This window comes from Drosophila biarmipes, chromosome 3L (genome assembly GCF_025231255.1).
Source record: "Drosophila biarmipes strain raj3 chromosome 3L, RU_DBia_V1.1, whole genome shotgun sequence".
In the NCBI taxonomy this organism is placed as follows: Eukaryota; Metazoa; Arthropoda; class Insecta; order Diptera; family Drosophilidae; genus Drosophila; species Drosophila biarmipes.
In genome coordinates, this window is record NC_066613.1 from 12482673 (window position 1) to 12501935 (window position 19263).

Below are 19263 nucleotides of genomic sequence, written 5' to 3' on the forward strand. Positions count from 1 at the left end.
AATTATGATCTGTCATGGAAATTAAACATTTTTCGGACCCGTCCAGCATTTTATACTTTTCTTAAATAGAAAGTAAAAGGAAGATTACACTTTAAAGATTTTCTAATGGGAAATCTACGGTTCAATATGAACAACAATTTTCAAATATTTTGGTTATATTCTTGATGATAATATTTATTTTCAAGGCCATAATAGTTGCACAAAAATAAAGTTTCGGTCTAAAAATAAACTCCAAATTATTAGAAATATTTTAAGGACTTTTAATCAGTTTTTTTCTCAGTGCCTTGCTCTATCTCCCTGTCGCCTGCTCTCGTTGTGCCCGCGCATAAATCAAAACAGTAAAGTTCAAGCGAAACAATGACGACGACGATGATTATGATTATGACGATGATGACTCCACGATGACGACAACATCGTTGACGTTTGGACAATGTTGACGTTGCTCCGGTGCCCCATTGTTTTGCGATCCACTGCTGGCCCAGTCCCCACTCCCCGGCTTCCTCAACCATTCCTCATTCCGCGTCTCCAGTCGCCGTCCCTGGCCCAGTCCCTGTCCACTCTATTGATGCGCTGCGACAAATTATGTCATTGAACTGCACTCGCCCCGGTTCTTCTGCTGGTCCGACGGTTCTCCTCGTCGTGTCAAGCTAGAAATGAAAAATTACACTGCCAAATGCCGAAATTCCCGACGATGATGATATACGTGCTGGGGCATGCCTATGAATAATATTTATTTGATGCAATTTTTCCAAGCCGTATATTTGCCTAGTTGAATTTTGATTCGCCAGCAGCGGCACAGCCCAGCGAAATTAGGACAAACAGTTGAGTTTGTATACCCCGAAGAGTTGTTTATATTGGAGAAAAGATAAATTGCGAGTCCATAAACATTGATTTTGAAGCAGATGCAGATGCAGATACTTGGCAAATTTATTAGGCCTCATGGCTCTGTTAAGAAATCAAAAACGTGTTTTAATACATTTAGCCCAATTGAGGCGGCCCAAATCAAGTATACGCCACATGGCGGCCAACCAATATGCATTTAAGTGAACTGTGATCCAATTCCACAGTTGACATTAATTCAACAATTATTAATGGCCATTAGGCAAACCGAAGCAACAACTCAGGCCCCCGATGAGAGACAATGTCTAATGGATAAAATATTTTTATGACGCTCCGCGCCATAGACGAGACGTACCCCGTAAACTGGGCCATTATTTATTGCTTTTACATGAGGCAGGGCCAAAAAGGCCGTGGCAATAACTCGCTGACGGAGCGAATGGATGGAAAAGTGGAAAAACGGGGTGGTTCCGAGTGATAAAGCTTTTTGATGGGCCACCGCCGCCCCACAAAGGAGCAGGGGAGTGATGGGTGGACGTCCAGGACTTTCTCATCACAGGACCTCCGTGGCATATCCCCATTGGCCGTCGTGTGATGGACACTTTGCGGATGACCCGGGCTTTTGTATATTAATGAACATTCCTCTCCGCCAGACGCCTCGATCCGTTTCGCCTCCAGACCTCCGAGGCCTCTCCGTCGATTATGCGGCAAACCACTTAACCGTGTCCTGGATACACCGCTCAATTCTGCGTCTCCGTCGTCCTTTCCACTCCGTTGATGTTCATTATGATAATAAGTGTGTGCCGGGCACAGGTCATCGAGGGGTTAACGTTGCGTGCTTAAATGTCGCCAATTGCGTGTATCGCAGTGCTCGACCGATGTGGGGTTTCTATAAATATGTAATGCATATCAATGCACTTGAAATTAAATCGAAATATTGGGTTGTATAGAAAAGATCGAAACTTTTGATAATTTACCTAAGGGTTTATTCCCAACTTGGAAACTGCATCTGGCTTAAGGTCTTACTTACACTTTTTTAAAGAAAGCGTGTAAAGCTCATTCCTGTGGTCGCCCTTACAATTATTAAATAAAATAAAAATAATTAGTAGATATAATACATTTATCCAAGCAGATCCTTTTCCTGCTCGACTTAAAAATGATTTTTCCGGAGTGCACATATGCATTTATTTTATACGTGGCCACAAAGCCTGCCTGTATGTGCACACCGCTGTGGGTTTGTGTGTGTTTGCTCCTCATAATTATGCAGCTGGCTTAATTATAAAACGTTACTCTGCAGTTAACCTGGGGAATTAATTTATACAACCAACAACAAGGCGGCAACAACAACGATGGGACCATGAGATGAGCCGGGGGATTCCCCGCACTTGCGGGGGACGTTCAATCACAACGCCAGTTTCAGTTTCAGTTCCACAGTTTATAGCACGAGGGCGGCGTGTACGGCTTTCCATTATTACATTGAGTCCGGGTTCATTAACTAATTTTAGCGCACACAAATAGCATAATAAATTGATGAGAAAACTGGACGACAGAGGGAGAGGGGGCTTGCGAAATTTGCATTTGTGTGTGTTACCATAATGGGCGAAATTGGGCTTATATTTGCCTGGCTTGGTTTAGGCCCAGGACAATGTCGGTTGCCCCCGGTTTCCAGGGGGTAAATATAATGCCAGCACTAAAGCTTTAAGAGCCAAAAACTATTAGTCCAGTGAATGGTGATGAGCCAGCGGTTTCCTTAACTTTAACGACTTGATTAAAGAGACCCTCATTTGCTTTTTGTCCCCTGAGATAATTGATACTGCAATTACCCCTAATGGTTAAACAAAGCCATTAACTGATTAGGAATTACTGCAGTCACTGCTTGTTATTTCTTTATCCGCAGGGGGTGTTTTCTATTTTCTGTCAGTGTAACGGGCACATGTCGATTAATTGAATTAACTTGGTGCTGTTGACTCAGCTCAAGGTCTTTCCCCAGCCACACGCCCTGGGTTCCCGTGGCATTGGCATCACTTCTAGCGCTTCATTTGCCTCCATCCGCTGCTTATCGCGTTCCAATTGATTGCACACTTCAGTGAATATGTAAATAATTATGGAAATTAATTATAAATAGGAATAGGCACTGTGGAAAAACAGGTTGAATGGTATAATGTAATAATTATAGATGGAAAATATCACATTTTGATTGGAACTTGAATAATATTTAATAAAACCAAATTAATGTATACAATTTAAAAAGAGTAAAGACATATAATCCAATATCCAAAATAATATTTTTATTTTTACAAATTATGACAAAATAGTTTTTAAAATATTGCAGGATATATATTATTCTATATTAAAAGACTATTCCATAGATTATTTTCAGTATTTTTTGAGTACACAATGGCACAATATTTGTAGACGATAGGAGAGTAAGAGAGTACTGAATTGAGCTTGACTTTGTTGACTCGAATCTCCAGCGGCGCACAAATTGGGCCAGCAATACGTTTTCTTTTAATGGACGCCCACGTGGCTGGACTCCGGTTTTCTGCCCGCAACTCGCCTTCCCGTCCCCGAATCATCGACTACGTTTCGTTTCTCTCTTGTGGAACCCTTGAGTCACAGGGTTATTGTCAATGTCTGCTAGTGATTTTGGCTCTTGGACTCTTTGGCGAGAGAATCCGAAACCAAACCGATCCAAACCCATGCCATCTCGACCGCAAAGCCAGAAATCCATTCTGTGGCCTGTGGAACACCTCTCCGCCGATGCAGCCCCCGAACCTCCCGAATGTTGCAAGTGCAACCAACAATTTGGCTAAGATTTCGGCGTGGGTTTGTCGGAGGTGAGGCGAGTGGGCCCACGCATTCTGCCTTTTGGTCTGAGCCACACTGAGTGACAGTAAAGCCTCAAATTGCAGACAAGCGAGCCTGTTTTCAGGGGCTTCGCACAAGGGCAGGGGGAAAATTGGTGGTGCAAGTCATAAGCGATGAAGCTGCGTTGGTGTTGGCTTTCCTTGTTGTTCGCTGTTTTCCCTCGGTTTTTCGTTTCGGTTCTTTGTGTAATTGACCGGGCGTGTAACTGGTTTTGACTTGTCATTGGTGGCGGTTACCTCTGCGAAAGTCTCTTGCGATATTCAGCCATATTCCGCGTATTGCTTTCATATCTGACCCACTTCAAAGGACATTAAAATATGGAAAATGTAAGAAATTAAAGACTTACATTTTTTAGGAAGAGAAAGTAAAAAACACTGATAGTTTATGTCAGTCTGTACATTTAGAAGAATCTATTATAAATGCTATTTTAAATGAATATGTCTTAAAGAACTGCTACAACTTTATAAATTGCTTAGCAAATGCTCAAGTAACCCAAGGCCATAAAGTAATTAAATTTAAAAGTCTGCACATGCATTTTAAAATTCACTTTATTTTGTTCAATTTTCAATATACCGCCTAGAAATGTTCTTTAAATGTAATAGATTTTCCTAGGCTTCTTCTTCAACTGAGCTGTCACAATTTTATGTGTTGAATACAGCCCTAAGTGTTGACTCACAACTTTAATATTATAGCATTGCATTTCGCAAATTGTAAAGAAAAATACAGACAGCTATTTTAAAGTTTCTTTAAATTAGGTCTTTAGAGGCCAAGAAAATTATATATATCTTGAGTTATTTCGACTAAATGATGTGGGAATAATTTATATGCAATACAGATATCGAGACTGCAGGCAGCGCCCGAAATAGAAAATCTCTTATTCCCCTGCGATTTTCCACTCACAACCCTCATTAGTGGGAGACTCGAGCGCAGGGCAGACAGTTTTTCAATTGTGCAAATTGCTCACCAGAGCCACAGCCTCAAGTGTTGAGCACTTGAAAAATCCTCGGATTGGAAAACGCCGCCCCCTCCCTCGACGCCTCTGCCTGCAAACTCCCCTCCGCTTAGCGAATCGAAATGAAAATCAAAGTGATGTAAAATACAGTCAAACACTTCGGACTGGCATTTTATTGGGGGCTGAGTATTTTTAGACAAAACTAGGTCAGTCAGTCTGACAGGCCACCTGCTTTTGGCCCACTCCTTTCCCCCTTTTGGGCGAAATCAGCACTGCAAACTTACAAATGAACATATTGCCAGTGTCTCCTTTTAGACCTCTGCTCTTCTTTCTTGGAATACGTAACTTCGATTTGTGGCTGCCTGAAAAAACCAAATAAATTGACACAAAACTTCCTCTTCTGTATATAAAGTGCATTTAAATGTTTTGCTAATTAGGCAGTACTGAAAATCTGTACAAATGTGTGGAAAAGAAGTGAATGTTTTATGATTTTCTATGGCCACTTGAGAGTTTTCCGTTGGCAAATGGAAATTCTGAGTCTGCAGATGAACAGGGAGAGAGGAGCTTGAGGCCAAAGGTGAAGGAAAAACAAATATAAAAACCATTAGGCAAATGTACATGGATAATTGACAGAAAAAGGAAAGCCAGCAAGCTGCACAATTAAGGGGCAAAGTGGCGGGGGAAAATGCTGGAAGGAACAGAAACACTTAGGAGACACTTCGGTGACACTTGACATTCGCCGAGCGAGAGAACTGTGGGAATAAAGGAAATAAAGTTATAAAGGAGCAAGTTAATCCGACAACTGTGGGAAAATACCAAGTGTAAGTCAAGGAAAATTGTATAAAAGTACAACAATAAAATATAGAAAATACTCTATAAATTTTAAAACTCTGAGCTGAACATGAGAAAGGCCTATATAAATTATAAGTTAAATTAGAAATTTATTTAAATGTTATATAGTTAACTAAAGATTTGATTGTAATAAAGGTAGAGAATAAAATAAAATGTATAAATGTAGAGAATGGAGAAAACTACTCAATCAACAACTGTGGGCAACTAAATGAAATGATTATTAAATGCTTTTTTGTATTCAACATACAATTATCCTTTCTATACATCTGCACTTTATTCCAGCCTTTTCATTTCATCTCACTCACAAGAACACTTCATAAGCATCAAATCCCTACCGTTCAGGCAATTAATATGTTAGCCCACACAAAAACCAGAAATCTAAGAACAAACCTCAAGTATACAGAATGTGTCAATTTAATTGTCTTGCCTAACTGATTTATAGCCACATTAATAATGAAGAGACTCGCACAGAACATTGAAAGAACATTAGACGATGGAAATTCCAAGACAAAGACACACAGTCCGAAAGGCGCTAAAGTGTGAAAACTCATTAAGATACAAATTTGTTTATAGGTATATACACAACGCACATTCCCAATTATTTATTTCTTTTTTCGGGAATGCGGGGGAGTTGTTAGCTCTACCCACGCATATGGAGTGGAAAAAGGGGAGAGATCTATATGGAAAAGGCAATCAGGCGTGGCGTCATGTAATGGAAACGCAAAAGTCACATTCATCAGTCAAAATAATAACCAGACAGAAACAGAAACCCGAGAATTCAGACTTGAGGTCTTGTCTTGTCAGTTCGGTTAAAGCCAAAGTCATTTGTCCAGACTTTTTTCTCCTGCCTCCCTGCCTGCCTGCCGCCCTGTTTGTTTGTTTGTACACGTATTGTATTGTAGCCTGCATTCAATTTACTAAAGACAATTGATTTTTTGTTGTTATTGCCGGGCACAAATTGAAAACGATTATCAATATGTTGGCCATTGACAGGCAGGTTCAGCCTGGGGATTGGTGCAGGCATGAATGCGCGAAAAACTAACAAGGGGAGGAAAACAGAAATAAAGAAAATACTACAAAAGTTGGGTAGGGGGGAGGAAAAACAAAGGCACAACAAACATTCGCTGACTGATAAATGGCCAGCACAAAAGGGCCAAAACCACGGGGATTGGTATTTTCGGGGTGGTATCTCGGGGGTGCCCTTCATTGTGCTGCCCACTGTGGATGCCACTGCTGCTTGCCACACGCCTCAGTGCAATTTAGGGAAAAATACGCTGGGGGAGACTCGCATCGGTGCTTCATCTCGAGGAATGTAAACAAAATGTATCGTAAAATGAATAGTTTTAAAAACCATTCTTCGAGCGGGGGAGTGAGTGCTGGAAGAAAAAGTGTGAAAACTTTAAATCGTTTTTACCCCTCCCATGAATGAATTCGAAGTAAACATAAAACACTTTCGAGAACTCACACTGCTAATGCGGATAAACTGTGGGAAACATGTGCGATTAGCCAGATATTGGGGAGCGACAGCACCTTAGAGATGGAAATAAGCGCTCCAAATTAGTTTGATTTATGTGCAGCATTGCACAACTGTACAGAGGAAGTAATCACCATGGAAATCTAATGCAATATTTAAAATGTTCAAATTCAGAATAACGAATTCTTTTCTTAAAAACATGTATTCCATAAGACATTTGGTACATTTTATCAAAAGATACGGATTTAAAATGCATACGCATTTGTTGAACTCTTTTTGAAAATTATATAAATATATTCATATCTTTTCTTGTTATTTTTGCCTTATCTGCAAGGTAGATTCTTGGGACTGGCTGACGAACAAATCACTGGCAAACAAATAACAATTGAATGGAAAACTTTAGAAAAACCCCAGAAAGAAAACCCAAACGAAAGACACAGATAGACTCGGGGGCAGGACAACTTTTGGTTTGTCTCGCTTGGTTTCCCGGGCAATTGAAGAGGAAATTAAACAAGTTTGCCTAACGAAGAACGCGCAGAAAGTTTTTTGCAAGAGCGCCTTAAAGTATGCGGCATCATCAGAAGAAGAAAAAGAGGGAAAACCCCGAGCAAAAGCTCTCCCGACAACCGGCCCCAACTTTTCTTTCAGCTCCTGCTCCTGCTTGAGTTTTCTTCCACTGCCACTGCAGCAATGAAAAGCGGAAGACGGGGGCGTGGCGGCATTGTCACTGCTGCTGCTCCTAAACTTTTTGAATCAATTTAAGTTTTGACATTTTAATGATAAATTTGTAACATGCAGAGGAAAACAAGGGCAAGGAATGCCAGCGATGGATGCTGGAACCCTCTCGCCTTTTGCTGTAATTCCTGTTGCGGGTCCTCTTCAAAGAATCCAGTTTATAAATTGCTCTAAGTGTTCCCGAAGAAAGGGGGCAAGCGGTTTGCTTATGAAGTGAAATGAAGTTCGAAGTTCAGCGTTTAAAGTGAAGAGCATACTCAAGTGAAAGGGTTTAACTTTCCCTGATTTCCCTTAGATTTCTCTTAAATTTCTCTGAAGGGTTTTGATTTATCATTTACTTGTAGAAAAATTCTGAAGCACATGAGTATCTTCTCTTTTCTTTCTTTAATATTTTCTGATATTTTTAGTAAGGCTTTTTCAATACCTTTCCAATACTTTAAGTCCTTAAAGCTTCGCCGCGTATTATTATCCTCCCTTTGAAACTCACATAAATACGTATTTATCTGCTGTGTTATCGGGGAACACATGTTCGAGTGTGTTTATCGAGGACATAACATCATGACAAACATTGTTGGCCATCTAAAACTCATTATTGACTCATTTCAACGGGCCATAAAGCGCCCCGAAGTATGTTGTCTTTATTTTTCGGTTGACAGCCGGCATCCATTTCCAATTAAACCGAACACTGTACACCAAGTAAGTTGCGGGGAGTACATATATATGTAGAGGGCCATTAAGACCTTTGTAAACTGCGGCAGGCATATGCACTTAATGGCTAGGCACACACTTACAAGGACACATTTAGGGTAGACCTCGGGATATATTCGTATCTACGCCCCGTATTGCGGCTTTGGCAATTTGTCGCTTTATTTGCGGCTTCCTTAGCATTTTGTTGACATTCCATTTGAGGAGACCGCACCACCGAATTGACAAGTTACGTTGGTAAACAGTTGGAAGCCCTCGTTGTTGTGTAACCTTAAGCCCAAATGAGTTCCCCCAAAATAAAGTGTTTGGCGCCAGGGCTTGGCTACCGAAATGCAACCGTCAATTAGTTCTGATAAGGATTGGCGATAAAATGTGACACATATAATTGAAAAGGGCTGACAAGCGAAGGTGCTACACGGTGGTGTGGGTATTTGTTTGAACTGAAAATATATTTAACCAATAACTACTCGAATTTCTGTTTGATAAAATGGCAAACAAATTAGTGTGAAATATAGTCTGCAGCATTTTCATTTCAATTTTAAATTGTATATACATTGCAAACAATTTCTAGTAATTGAAAACGAGAGCTTTGCAATGTTTAATATGAATTTATCTGCATCACAGTTTAATTATTTATTCTGTTTACCATAATCTTTGGAAAGTTAACAACCACTTGACCTGCTTAGATTATAAAGCTTATAAACAAACAGAGATATACGATTTTCTGATAACCACTCGCTGTACTACTGTTAATTCAAACATACCTCCACTGTTTTCCTGCTTACCAAACAAACTCTTTAATGACAAGCCTTTATTTATTGTGTTTTTCTATTTTCCCTGCCTTGCAGATAAGAAGACGACCCACTGGGACGGCAGTCAATGTCTGATTGGAAGTGGACCGTCTGGAACTGGGTCTCTTCCGTCTTTATATGACTGATAATGGCCGGCTGCCCTGTCCGAAACCTCAGTTGCCACCACAGTGCGCCACCACAATGGCCAAACAACATGAGTATTTGAAAATTTGGAAACATATCAAGTGGCGAAATGAAAAGTAAACAAGGCGAATTGAACTACTATAAAAACGAGATTTATGCGAAAGAACCTATAAAAAACACACGCCCGTATTTGTAGAGTAAACGGGACAACTGGAAAATAAACATTCATGCAACGGAATCGAAGTGCCATAGTGAAACGCGAGTGTTTGCAAGTTGTTTGCGCTGTTTAGTCAATATAGAACCGTACGACACATATCGCCAATTATATAGATATATAACCATAAATATATAGAGTACCACCGAGCATGAGGCAGAGCATCGACAATATGACAATATCTGGCGGCACTCAACATAATAACAATGCAAATCGCAAATATGAAAAACTCATTAAGCAGCCGCAGATGCAATTTGGAACGTCCGTGACCGGAACCCAAACGGATGTCAACTCCGGCGGAGGTGCGGATGCGTCTGCCGTCGTCCAGGACTTCAGCAATTTCAATAAGCATTTCGGCAATGGTCATGCCATCACAGATCGCACAATGCTGCTGCCTTTGGAGGACGATGTCACCACCGCCGGCGGCGGCATTGTCACGTACAAGGGAAAATCGAATGGTAACGGGAATGGAAATGGGAACGGGATCGGCAGTATCAGCCTGGATTTCAACGGCAGTCCTACCTCATCAACGTCAATTGGCATCGCCGGCAGTAGCAGTTGCAGTAGCACCACCCACCTGGCAGGTGGACTAGGTGGTGGCTCCGAGCCAGGCGGCTGGATGTGCCATTGTTGTAATTTAATTGCACGTCGCTGCTTTGGCATCAACGTTCGACGATGTGTCCTGGCGCTTTTGGCCATTACGATGGTTAGCATTTTCTACTACACGCATTATGTCGATACGGGCGTGTTTAATGGGTGAGTACCGGATGAAATGAGCCAAATCCGATTAAAATTGCGGATTGTTTGTGTTTTGGGAGATGACAGAAGCTTTGGGTTGGCTTTCGAGTGGTTTCCTAGGCGATTTTAATTTGAATATCAAAGGCTTGATTTGAGTAAATTCGAAATTTAGAACATGGGGAGTGCCAATCAAATCACATGGGATTTGAAACTTCCTAAAAATTTAATTTGTAGGTGCCTAAAAGTATGCAGTGAATGAAGGATGGTCGTCTTTTTGAATGAAATGGCTTTATATCTATGCTTTGATTATATTGCTGCATACAGATACATTTATATAAATGTCTCATGTTTTGACAGGAGACAAACTTTTTTTAAATAATTATTTTTAAATCGGTTTCAATTTTCAAGGCAAAAAGGAGCGGATCAGGTGTTATTGGTTCTGTTGAAAACTGCTTTGCCACCCTGTCCTTTAACCCTATTTTATTTTCGGACCATTTCGGCGAATTTTTATTGTGCTCAAGTGGCGTCGATGGGGAAAATGCACTTCATGTCTGCTCTGTTCTGCTCACTTTTTGTGGCCCATGAATGTGGGGAAGCGTTTTGTTGTGTGCCGTGTTTGATTGGATTTTTTGTTCATTTTCAAGTGGTTTACGAGGGGAAGTCAGCACGGCGGATTGTTTTCAATATGCTGCAAATTAAATTAAAACAGGTGTGTGGCGGCCAAAAAAAGGGAAAGAAGGGGGTTTGTGTAAATTGAAAAAATGTTTATGTGGGAAACCCTTTATATTTTTTTTAGTAAACGGAAAGTCGTGTTGTGCGTGCCGGAGATTTAAAAGCATTTGCAATCCGAATTTCGGTTAGCTCACGCGAAAACTAGCACTAAAATTTTAATGCCTTCTATGCGCGTCTCAAAGTTTTAAGTCCCATTCAATTATTTAGTACCCCAAAGTTTCACCTGGCCGCCCTAACAGCCTTTCGCAAATCATCAAGCGATTTTTCTATGGCTTTTTGCGCCAGCGACGAATAAAAGAAAGGAAAGTTTCATTTTCTACCCAATGCTATCGACAAGTTCCACTTTTGCTTGAGTTCAGTTCAACACCTTTTTGGTTGGCTTCATGCTCAAAGAAAACCCGGCAGCGGCACCTGGGGTTTCTTTTTCGGCTTCCCGTCTACTCCATGACATACTCGAGAATAAAACTCATTTGGTGCAAGCTTTTCGCATAGGGTGAACTCCGAAGTGGTCCTCGAAACGGTGGGGCCTGGGTGGTAAGGTGGAAAGTGGGATGGAGAAGCGGGAAAAATATTGCTCATAATTGTGCGCGTAACTAAAGAAGCTTTTCCCGGCTGTTCGCACTAGTTTCCAGTGTGTTCTTTTTGGTGATTATTTGGCGCGAGTCGAGAATTTCCTCCTTTTTGAAATGAGAATGGCGGGTGTATATTAAATTTTTCTCATGAAATTTTTAGCTGGCTGCAAGGCAGCAGTTATTTTGCTCACCTGGCCGTTAGCAGTTAGCTACTTTTGCGCGCAATTATGGTTTACAAACAGTTCTGCCGAAACCCCATTGCATTCCGTACCCCGCAGTAGTTGCACAAACAAGCAGCCAAGTTTTTGATTACTTTCATCAAGCGTTTGCTGGCAGTAAGATTGCTGCAGGAGCTGGTTGCGTGGGCACGGTTCTTGTTCTGGTTTTTCTGTGTTGTTTTTTTCGCCCCCTCCTTACTTTTCAACACGCCAGCTAAACCGAAAGCAACAGCAACACCAACAACGGCCACAGTGCTGTCGTTATCCTGGCTAGGTAAAATGTTATTTACATTTACCAAATGCCAGTTGATTATTAAATATTTACCCTGGTCGGGCACTTGAAACTTAATTTACGGGCCAAGACTGTGGCAAAGTTCATTAGTTGGCTAAGTGGGTTACCATCAATCAGGACAAAAAGGTCCTGGCTATATTGAATAGCCCGGGTCCGAGTAATTGCAGGCGACACGAGTGTTTTGTGTGTGTGCGTATGATAAATTTTAATGAATTCAGATGGCCTGACTACATAATTGTTGCATGCCTATGGCTTTAGTGGGGTTCGGTGCATGTGTTGTCGAGTAGTTACACTTAGAGAAAAGGTTAATTCCGACTGTTGATCAATATTTTTTATTGTGGACCATTGCAGTAATAAACATTTTTTAAAGCACTTATAATTTATTGTATGGTAAGAGCAATTGAAATCTTTTGACATTAATAAAACCACAATTTAAAGTCTATTGGATAAATTATTTAAGATTATTTTAATTACCTGAGTAGTGTGATATGCTACTTCTGCTGATAACTAAAGCAAGTATGTAGTTACCACTTATTACAAAGTTGACAATCTGGCAGCTCTACAAATGTCAAGAAAGTAAAAGAGTACAGTCAACACAACATAAATTAAGTATAGCAATAGTTCGACTATTATTAGTGTATTGTTTTGTGTTTTTTCGTTTGTAAAAATTATAAAATAATAGTTTTTGAAGTGCATTCCGTACTTCTTATGGTTACCCGTCTGTTACGTGCAAAATGCGGAAACAAGTGACGTGCCAAGTTTAAAGCCTGCCCCTCTCCTTAATCCAGTGAGTGTGTGGGCATGTGTGTGCCTGCGGGGGCAGGGGGCTGGAATAGGGGCGTGCGTTTTGTGGGCGTGTCCTGCATCCTGGCTTTCGCTCCTCCGCTACTGAGGTTGCCCCTGTGGCCATAGACGCCAGTCAGAGTCTGATGTGCGTGTTTGTTTATGCTGTCTGTCATTATTTGCACTCGCACACCCACACAAAGCCACTGCTGGGATCACCCACACAAATACCCCGGCACACACAGATACTGGCATATGCATAAATGCATTTGTTTTTGTTGGTGTTCCTGGCTGCCTTTGTAGGTGCAAAACGCATTTTGACAAAATGCAAACGTACGTGATTTGCATGAAACTGAGTGACTGACACAGAGGCGGCGATGTGGCAAAGAGGGGTGGCAGGAATGTGGGCGCCAGCTGCCAGAGGGATGGACAACAGGAAACACCATCCTGACACGCCGGCAATAATTGATTTGTAATGCAAAACCTGACAAAACTCACTGCAAAAACGCAGCAATTTACATGCATTTTTAAAAACATGTAATTTCTAATTCCGCATTTAAATGAAAGGCCAGCTGCAAATTGGGTTTTATCAAATAAAATTGGATTACAGAACTGTTAAGTACTAAAGTGCAAGAATTTTGGGGAAGTAGATTAATTTACATACAAGAAAATGTCTCGTTACAAATGAAAACTTTATTAGGAGCAGGTTATGTGTATCATTAATAGGTCAGAAAAAAATTAAAACTTTAAATATATTCCCAATGATTTGCATATTGGCTAAGTTCTATCTTAAAAATACAAAACCAAAAAACGCACAACTATTCAAAATATATGCCAAATAACCAAAAATCCTCTAATCTAATTCGTCTCGCTTTTAATTTAAATTTAAAATTTCCTGTGATTCACTTGGCTAATTTAGCTGACAAATGCATTTATTTAGCCGTTATCCTGCGAATGCGCTTTCGACTATCTGGTCGCCTGTCACGTGCAATCACAACGGCTGTCACCAAATAAACACGTTTATATATAAACACACTGTGCCCCATATATAGTGCATATATAGTCCTACTGCGTCTAGTTAGAAACATTATTTGCCTTGCGTGCTAAGTGCGATAAATGCAATTTGATGTTAGATGTGTTTTTTGTTTTTTCCGCACAGGACGCGCTGCGAAACTAAAACTGGCATGGCTTCCAGTATAAACGCCAAATGCCCCTCGATAATCAACACATAAATTACTGCTGTCGGTCGAGTAATTTGAGCGTAAACAGCGAGTGTTTTTGTTTGCGTTGTACATGACATATACGTGATGTGATTCACATTTGCGTGCATTAATTGACTAAATATTTTAATTGAAAATGCGATTATAAATGGCAAATGGCCACCGGCCGGAGACCCAGGACACACTCACTCACCCACAGATCGATTAAATGGACGTTGTTAAAATACGATTACATATGCGTATTTGCACAAATCCATGCGGCAAAAGAAGCGAAACGCGTTCGCAGTTAAGGATTCCGGCAGGACAACCAACTGGCCCAGTGTTGTGTCCGCTTGTCCGCGTGCCCAGTGCTGCGAAATGCAATAAATAATTACATTTATTTGCTTTAAATGCAATTACAAACAAACAAACAGAGCCACAAACAAAAGGACAGGCGCTGGCCTGGGCGACGCCTTTTGCATATCCCGCGCCGTCTGCCAATTTCCCGACTTTTCCCCGTTCACAGTTCATTTGGCCGAGTGTCCAGCGTCGAGCATCTCCCAGCGGGAAGTCCTGTTTCCATCCTGTGCTCCCTCTTCGCGCTGCCCTGACATTTTCCCACTCATTTCCCGGCTGCAATTCAATTGAACTTGCCTCGCTTGATTTATTTAATTAACTTTTTTCCCCCATTTCCCCGGCGACCCGACCGCAATCGCTGAGTCTTCGATGTGGAGGCTTTATTTCAAGTGTTTTCATCGGTTCCCATTCTGCCGATTTTCATCCTCAATACTCAATCCTCATTGTTCTTAAGTGGCCGCCTGCCGGAGAAATTCTTAATGCTTGAGTTCGAAAATATGCGAGTCGAACAAAGGGAAAATACTTGACGCACAATGGCTGTACAATATTATTCAATTTGTCATTATAGCTTTATCCAGAAGTAAACCGTTTGCCAAAAGGAAAATAAGTTGGGTAATAAGAGTGGGAAACAAATAAATATGTATTTGCAGCGGAAAAAGTACTAGCCTAAAACCAAAAATAATTGGCAAGTCAGAACATTTTGTAGGCTAAAATTAAGCCTTAGATTTAAATTTTAATAATGCATGCAGCAAATCGGTTTTTTCCGTGTTGGCAGACTTTTTTTTGCTTATAACTTTTGATCGCATGGTCCGATTTAAGCACGATTTTTCATGTAAGTAGGTATAAGTAATCTCCTAAGAATTCCATTTGTATTTTAAAAAAAAATTTTTATGCTAAGATAAACTTCCAGGTATAAAACATTATTAATAAAATGTATTTCACATTTGTTTCCTTTTGGTTTTTTTAAAATCACCTAAAGCTTACGCTTTAAGACTTTAAACCTTTCCGTTTAAGTCTAGAAAATAAAGTAGATCAAAAAGGAAACAGTTTATTGCAGCACATCCTGTGGGTCTTCTGGCCACAATGACAGTGCAATAATGTTGGGTCTGCTATTACAGTCCTAAACCAAAGTAAACGTTTTCCCTGCACTCCAGTTTAATTTACTTTGTTCTGACATTGACAGGCTTCGACCACAAATCGCCAGCGATATTTCTGGCCAAAAGCTGCGCTTAGTTTACTCAGCCAGCTCATTTCGCCGGCTCGCTTCTCTTTGCTTTTACCATTTTTGTTTAAGTGGCCGCTTTGTCTTCTTTCCCCCAGTTTAGTTTGCTTTTTGCATTTGCCCAGCACTCTCTCTTTTTGTTTGCCGTATTCATTTTCCTTTTCGGTTTTTTTTTTGGAAGGGGAGCGAACTAAATATTTTTTACGTTCCTTTCTGTCCTCAGATATCCTTTTTATATAGCTTATACACATATCCTTGTGCTAGATTCGCATTTTATTATGCATTTGCTGCGGCGGCTGGGGCTGGCCCGTTTTTTTTTTTGGGCGGTTTCCTTCGGTGAAAATCTACATTACGTATGCGCCCCGTCGGCCGCGCTTCTCCGTTGTGCGGCTGCTGCATTTGCTACTTTGCAAATTTATAACAAATTTTTACATACGATTTATTGTCTGAGCAGCGGTGCCTGCCCAGCAACTCGGAGTCATAATATTCTGGGTCATCCCATGGCGAGGCGGGAAAAGCTTTAAAGTCCCAGAGGTTACGTATACGTATGCTTGTGCTGAATTCCATATATATGCGCTCACGGATTCAATAAAACCGCCCCGCTTCATGTCTTTCAACTTGACTAATAAGCCTTGGCCACGCTCATGGCCGTAAGCCTTTTCCTCTGCTCCGCTTGGTCCCGGCTTTTCCTCACTTTTTCCACGTTTTCCCCCTGGTTTTCCCCCAGTTTTCCCAGCTTCGTTGACAGTGCAACATTTGCAAGAGAGCAGCGAGCTGCTTGCCAAGTTTGTTGCACGCCCGCATAAATAACACGTCGCAAATGCATAAACTGACTTTTTGTTGGCTAATTTATGCAGCACAAAAGACGAAACTACGGCCATGCGACCCCGCCCACCTCCTGCCGCCCTTTTCTCTGGCCCCGCCCACCCGCCTCTTGGCCAACGGAAACGGAAATTTTGTGCTGTGCACAAATAAATCAGCGAACTGAGGGGCCAGGCCAGAACAGAACAGGTTGCACGAAATGCAAACGAGAAGGCTGAGCAAGCAGCAAAAATTTCTTCATCATGCCGAAGGACTCGGGCATCAGGAATCGCAAAAGTTTCGCCCTCCACACTGATCAACTATGAAAACGTCCTGTAAAGGTTGCGAAAGTAGGAAATAGTTACTTTGTTGCTTTTATTAAAAAAAAAAATGGGAGACAAAAGTAGGTAAGAGCACTCAGTAGTGCAAGATATTATTGATATTTTATTATATTTTTTTTTTCCACAACCTTTTGTTACTTAACTTTCACTGTTTCACGAATTAATTAAGACCAAACGGCATAATTGCGTTCTTTAGGCAAATAATTCACAGCCTTATATTTGTTAATGGAGCTATGAATAAGAAGTATTTTTATTGAAAAAGTTTTTTTTAAGTTCCTGTCAGTTCATCCAGAATTTATGACCTATTAGCACAACAGAAAAAAGAAAGGAAAAGTTGAAATAGGAGGCATACAACGAATTATTATTAAGAAAAGAAAAATGTAGAACTGAAAAAAATGGAATAAATTAAGTTGCGTTAATTTAATGAATATGTAAAATTAACTTTTGTGTAATGGAAATGTTTCGTAATTTTTGTTAGCTAGTGAGCTATGATTAAATCTTATTACAAATAAGTAAAATACACTTAAAATGTTTTTTGAACTAATTAAAACAGGATTCCTTACCTCAACCAAAAACAGAATTAATTGCAATTGGATGCACCACTAAAGTGCATGTAATAGTTGAAATCGGAGGCATTACGAAACTTTTTCACCAGCACACGTAGAATGTGGAGTTAAATTACATTTTATTTTCCGTTTTTGGATGCCACGTTTCAGGTGTTCTCCCGAAAATATTTTGTTAGCTCACACAAATTTCGCATAAATTTGACATCCACTTGGAAACTAAAGCAAAACTGGTACATTTTATATTTATAGGGATTGTTTTGATTTACCTAGTGCGCTCGCATTATATTCTCTGGTACTTTTTACCATGTTTATAGGGCATTGGTGGGGTATCAAAAAAAAAGGGAGGAGAAAGGAAAAGAAAACTTTTCTTCCTGATATTTTCGGAGGACCCACCTGGTTTATGTAGACGTGTGTGTTTCGGTGGTGCCGTGTGTATGTGTTCGTTTGCTATCTAAATATTTTGTTTTGGCAGTGCAAAAGTTTTGCCAGCCTGCCAGGATCTGGACTCCGTGCCGCCCGCAAGGCCTCCGCCCCATTTTTGTAATGCAAAAAGTATTTACAATTTGCAAGGCAGCCAGTTGGGTCCTGGCTGCATGTCCTGCGAACGGTAAGGTGCCTTTGCAGATTGCGAGGCCTGGCCTAATAGGTTTTTGTTAATTTTGGGGATTTCACTTGAAAGGCGCTCAGCCAGGGATTTTACACATGTTTCCGCTTTCACCTAAGCGCTTTCTCTTTTTTCCATTATTATTTTCTTCCTGTTGCAATGGACTGGCTCGCAAAAGGTTAGACGGAAGTGCTACAAGGATATGTGGAAATTGCATAAGCTTTATAATAAAATGCCCGACTCACTCGAGAGGGATAAAACATTGCGAAGGGCGGACACCGAAGGCATGATAAAATCTAAATAGAAAAGTTGCCCAGGTCAAAGGTGATTCTCAGGTAGTTTTAGGGCACAAACTTTTCCACTCCTATGGGAAAAGTTCTGACCCACACAGAGACAGACTGACGGAGGCGGCCAAGAGGAGAGTTCAGACTACTCACAAACTTGCATTAGATAGCTCAGTTTTCAGCTCGTTGTTGGTTTCTTAATGAGCCGCATTCTTGCCATTTAAAGAGGACGAAGGAGCACAAGGACCCAGGAACACCAAGCAAATGAAGATATGTGAGATTGGCCTGGGGATGAGCTACTGAGGCGGCGCACTGTGGGAAAATAACGAAAAATTTTGTATATTTAATAATTTTAATTAACAGTAAATAAGAGTTCAGGCTAGCGTAATCTTGAATTGTTGCCCATATATTGGTAACATGGTTTAACAAAGATATATTTCAATATCCTAAGATACATTCAGGGATATTTTGAATTTTTGTATATTTACGACAGTTTGCTTAGGAATTTATAGCTTAATCAAAGGGGCTAATAATAATAAATAATAAATACTTATTTAGTGCACTGGGGAAAAAATCTAGAGTACATTTAAACAAATATATTATAACATTAAAAGATTAAGATTTACTCTAAATACTTTGGATAGTATAATAATATATGAATATCTTTGTATCCTAATTGGATTTTGTTGGATTTTCCTACTGAAAAATTGGAGAATCAAAAGGCATACTAAATTAAAATATTCCTCTTCCAATGTTGGTACTTAATTTTCCTCCGTGTCGGGTAGCAAATGTGGTATTGGAAGGCAGCTGGCGGTTGGCTTTTATCTTGCGGCAGCCAACAGGCACCGGCAAACGCAACTTTAAGCCAACGCTAACGACAACCGCCAACGATGTTTGCATATTACGCATACGCAGCGTTGTCGCGTATCTCAATTTGGCTGCCGTTGCCACGAATCCCCCTGCTACTTTATACTTTTGGCCT

The 19263-nt window shown here is 40.5% G+C and overlaps 1 protein-coding gene across 2 annotated transcripts in view; it reads left to right on the forward strand.

Annotated features, from left to right (window-relative positions):
• The window catches only part of LOC108028470 (bifunctional heparan sulfate N-deacetylase/N-sulfotransferase), a 66368-nt gene that overhangs the window by 28246 nt on the left and 18859 nt on the right, over positions 1 to 19263 (forward strand). For both annotated transcript variants that reach the window (XM_050886665.1, XM_050886666.1), the window contains exon 4: positions 9272 to 10328. In XM_050886665.1, the coding sequence (XP_050742622.1) occupies positions 9724 to 10328 (605 nt within the window). In that variant the 5' untranslated portion in view covers positions 9272 to 9723. The remainder of the gene's footprint in view (positions 1 to 9271; positions 10329 to 19263) is intronic.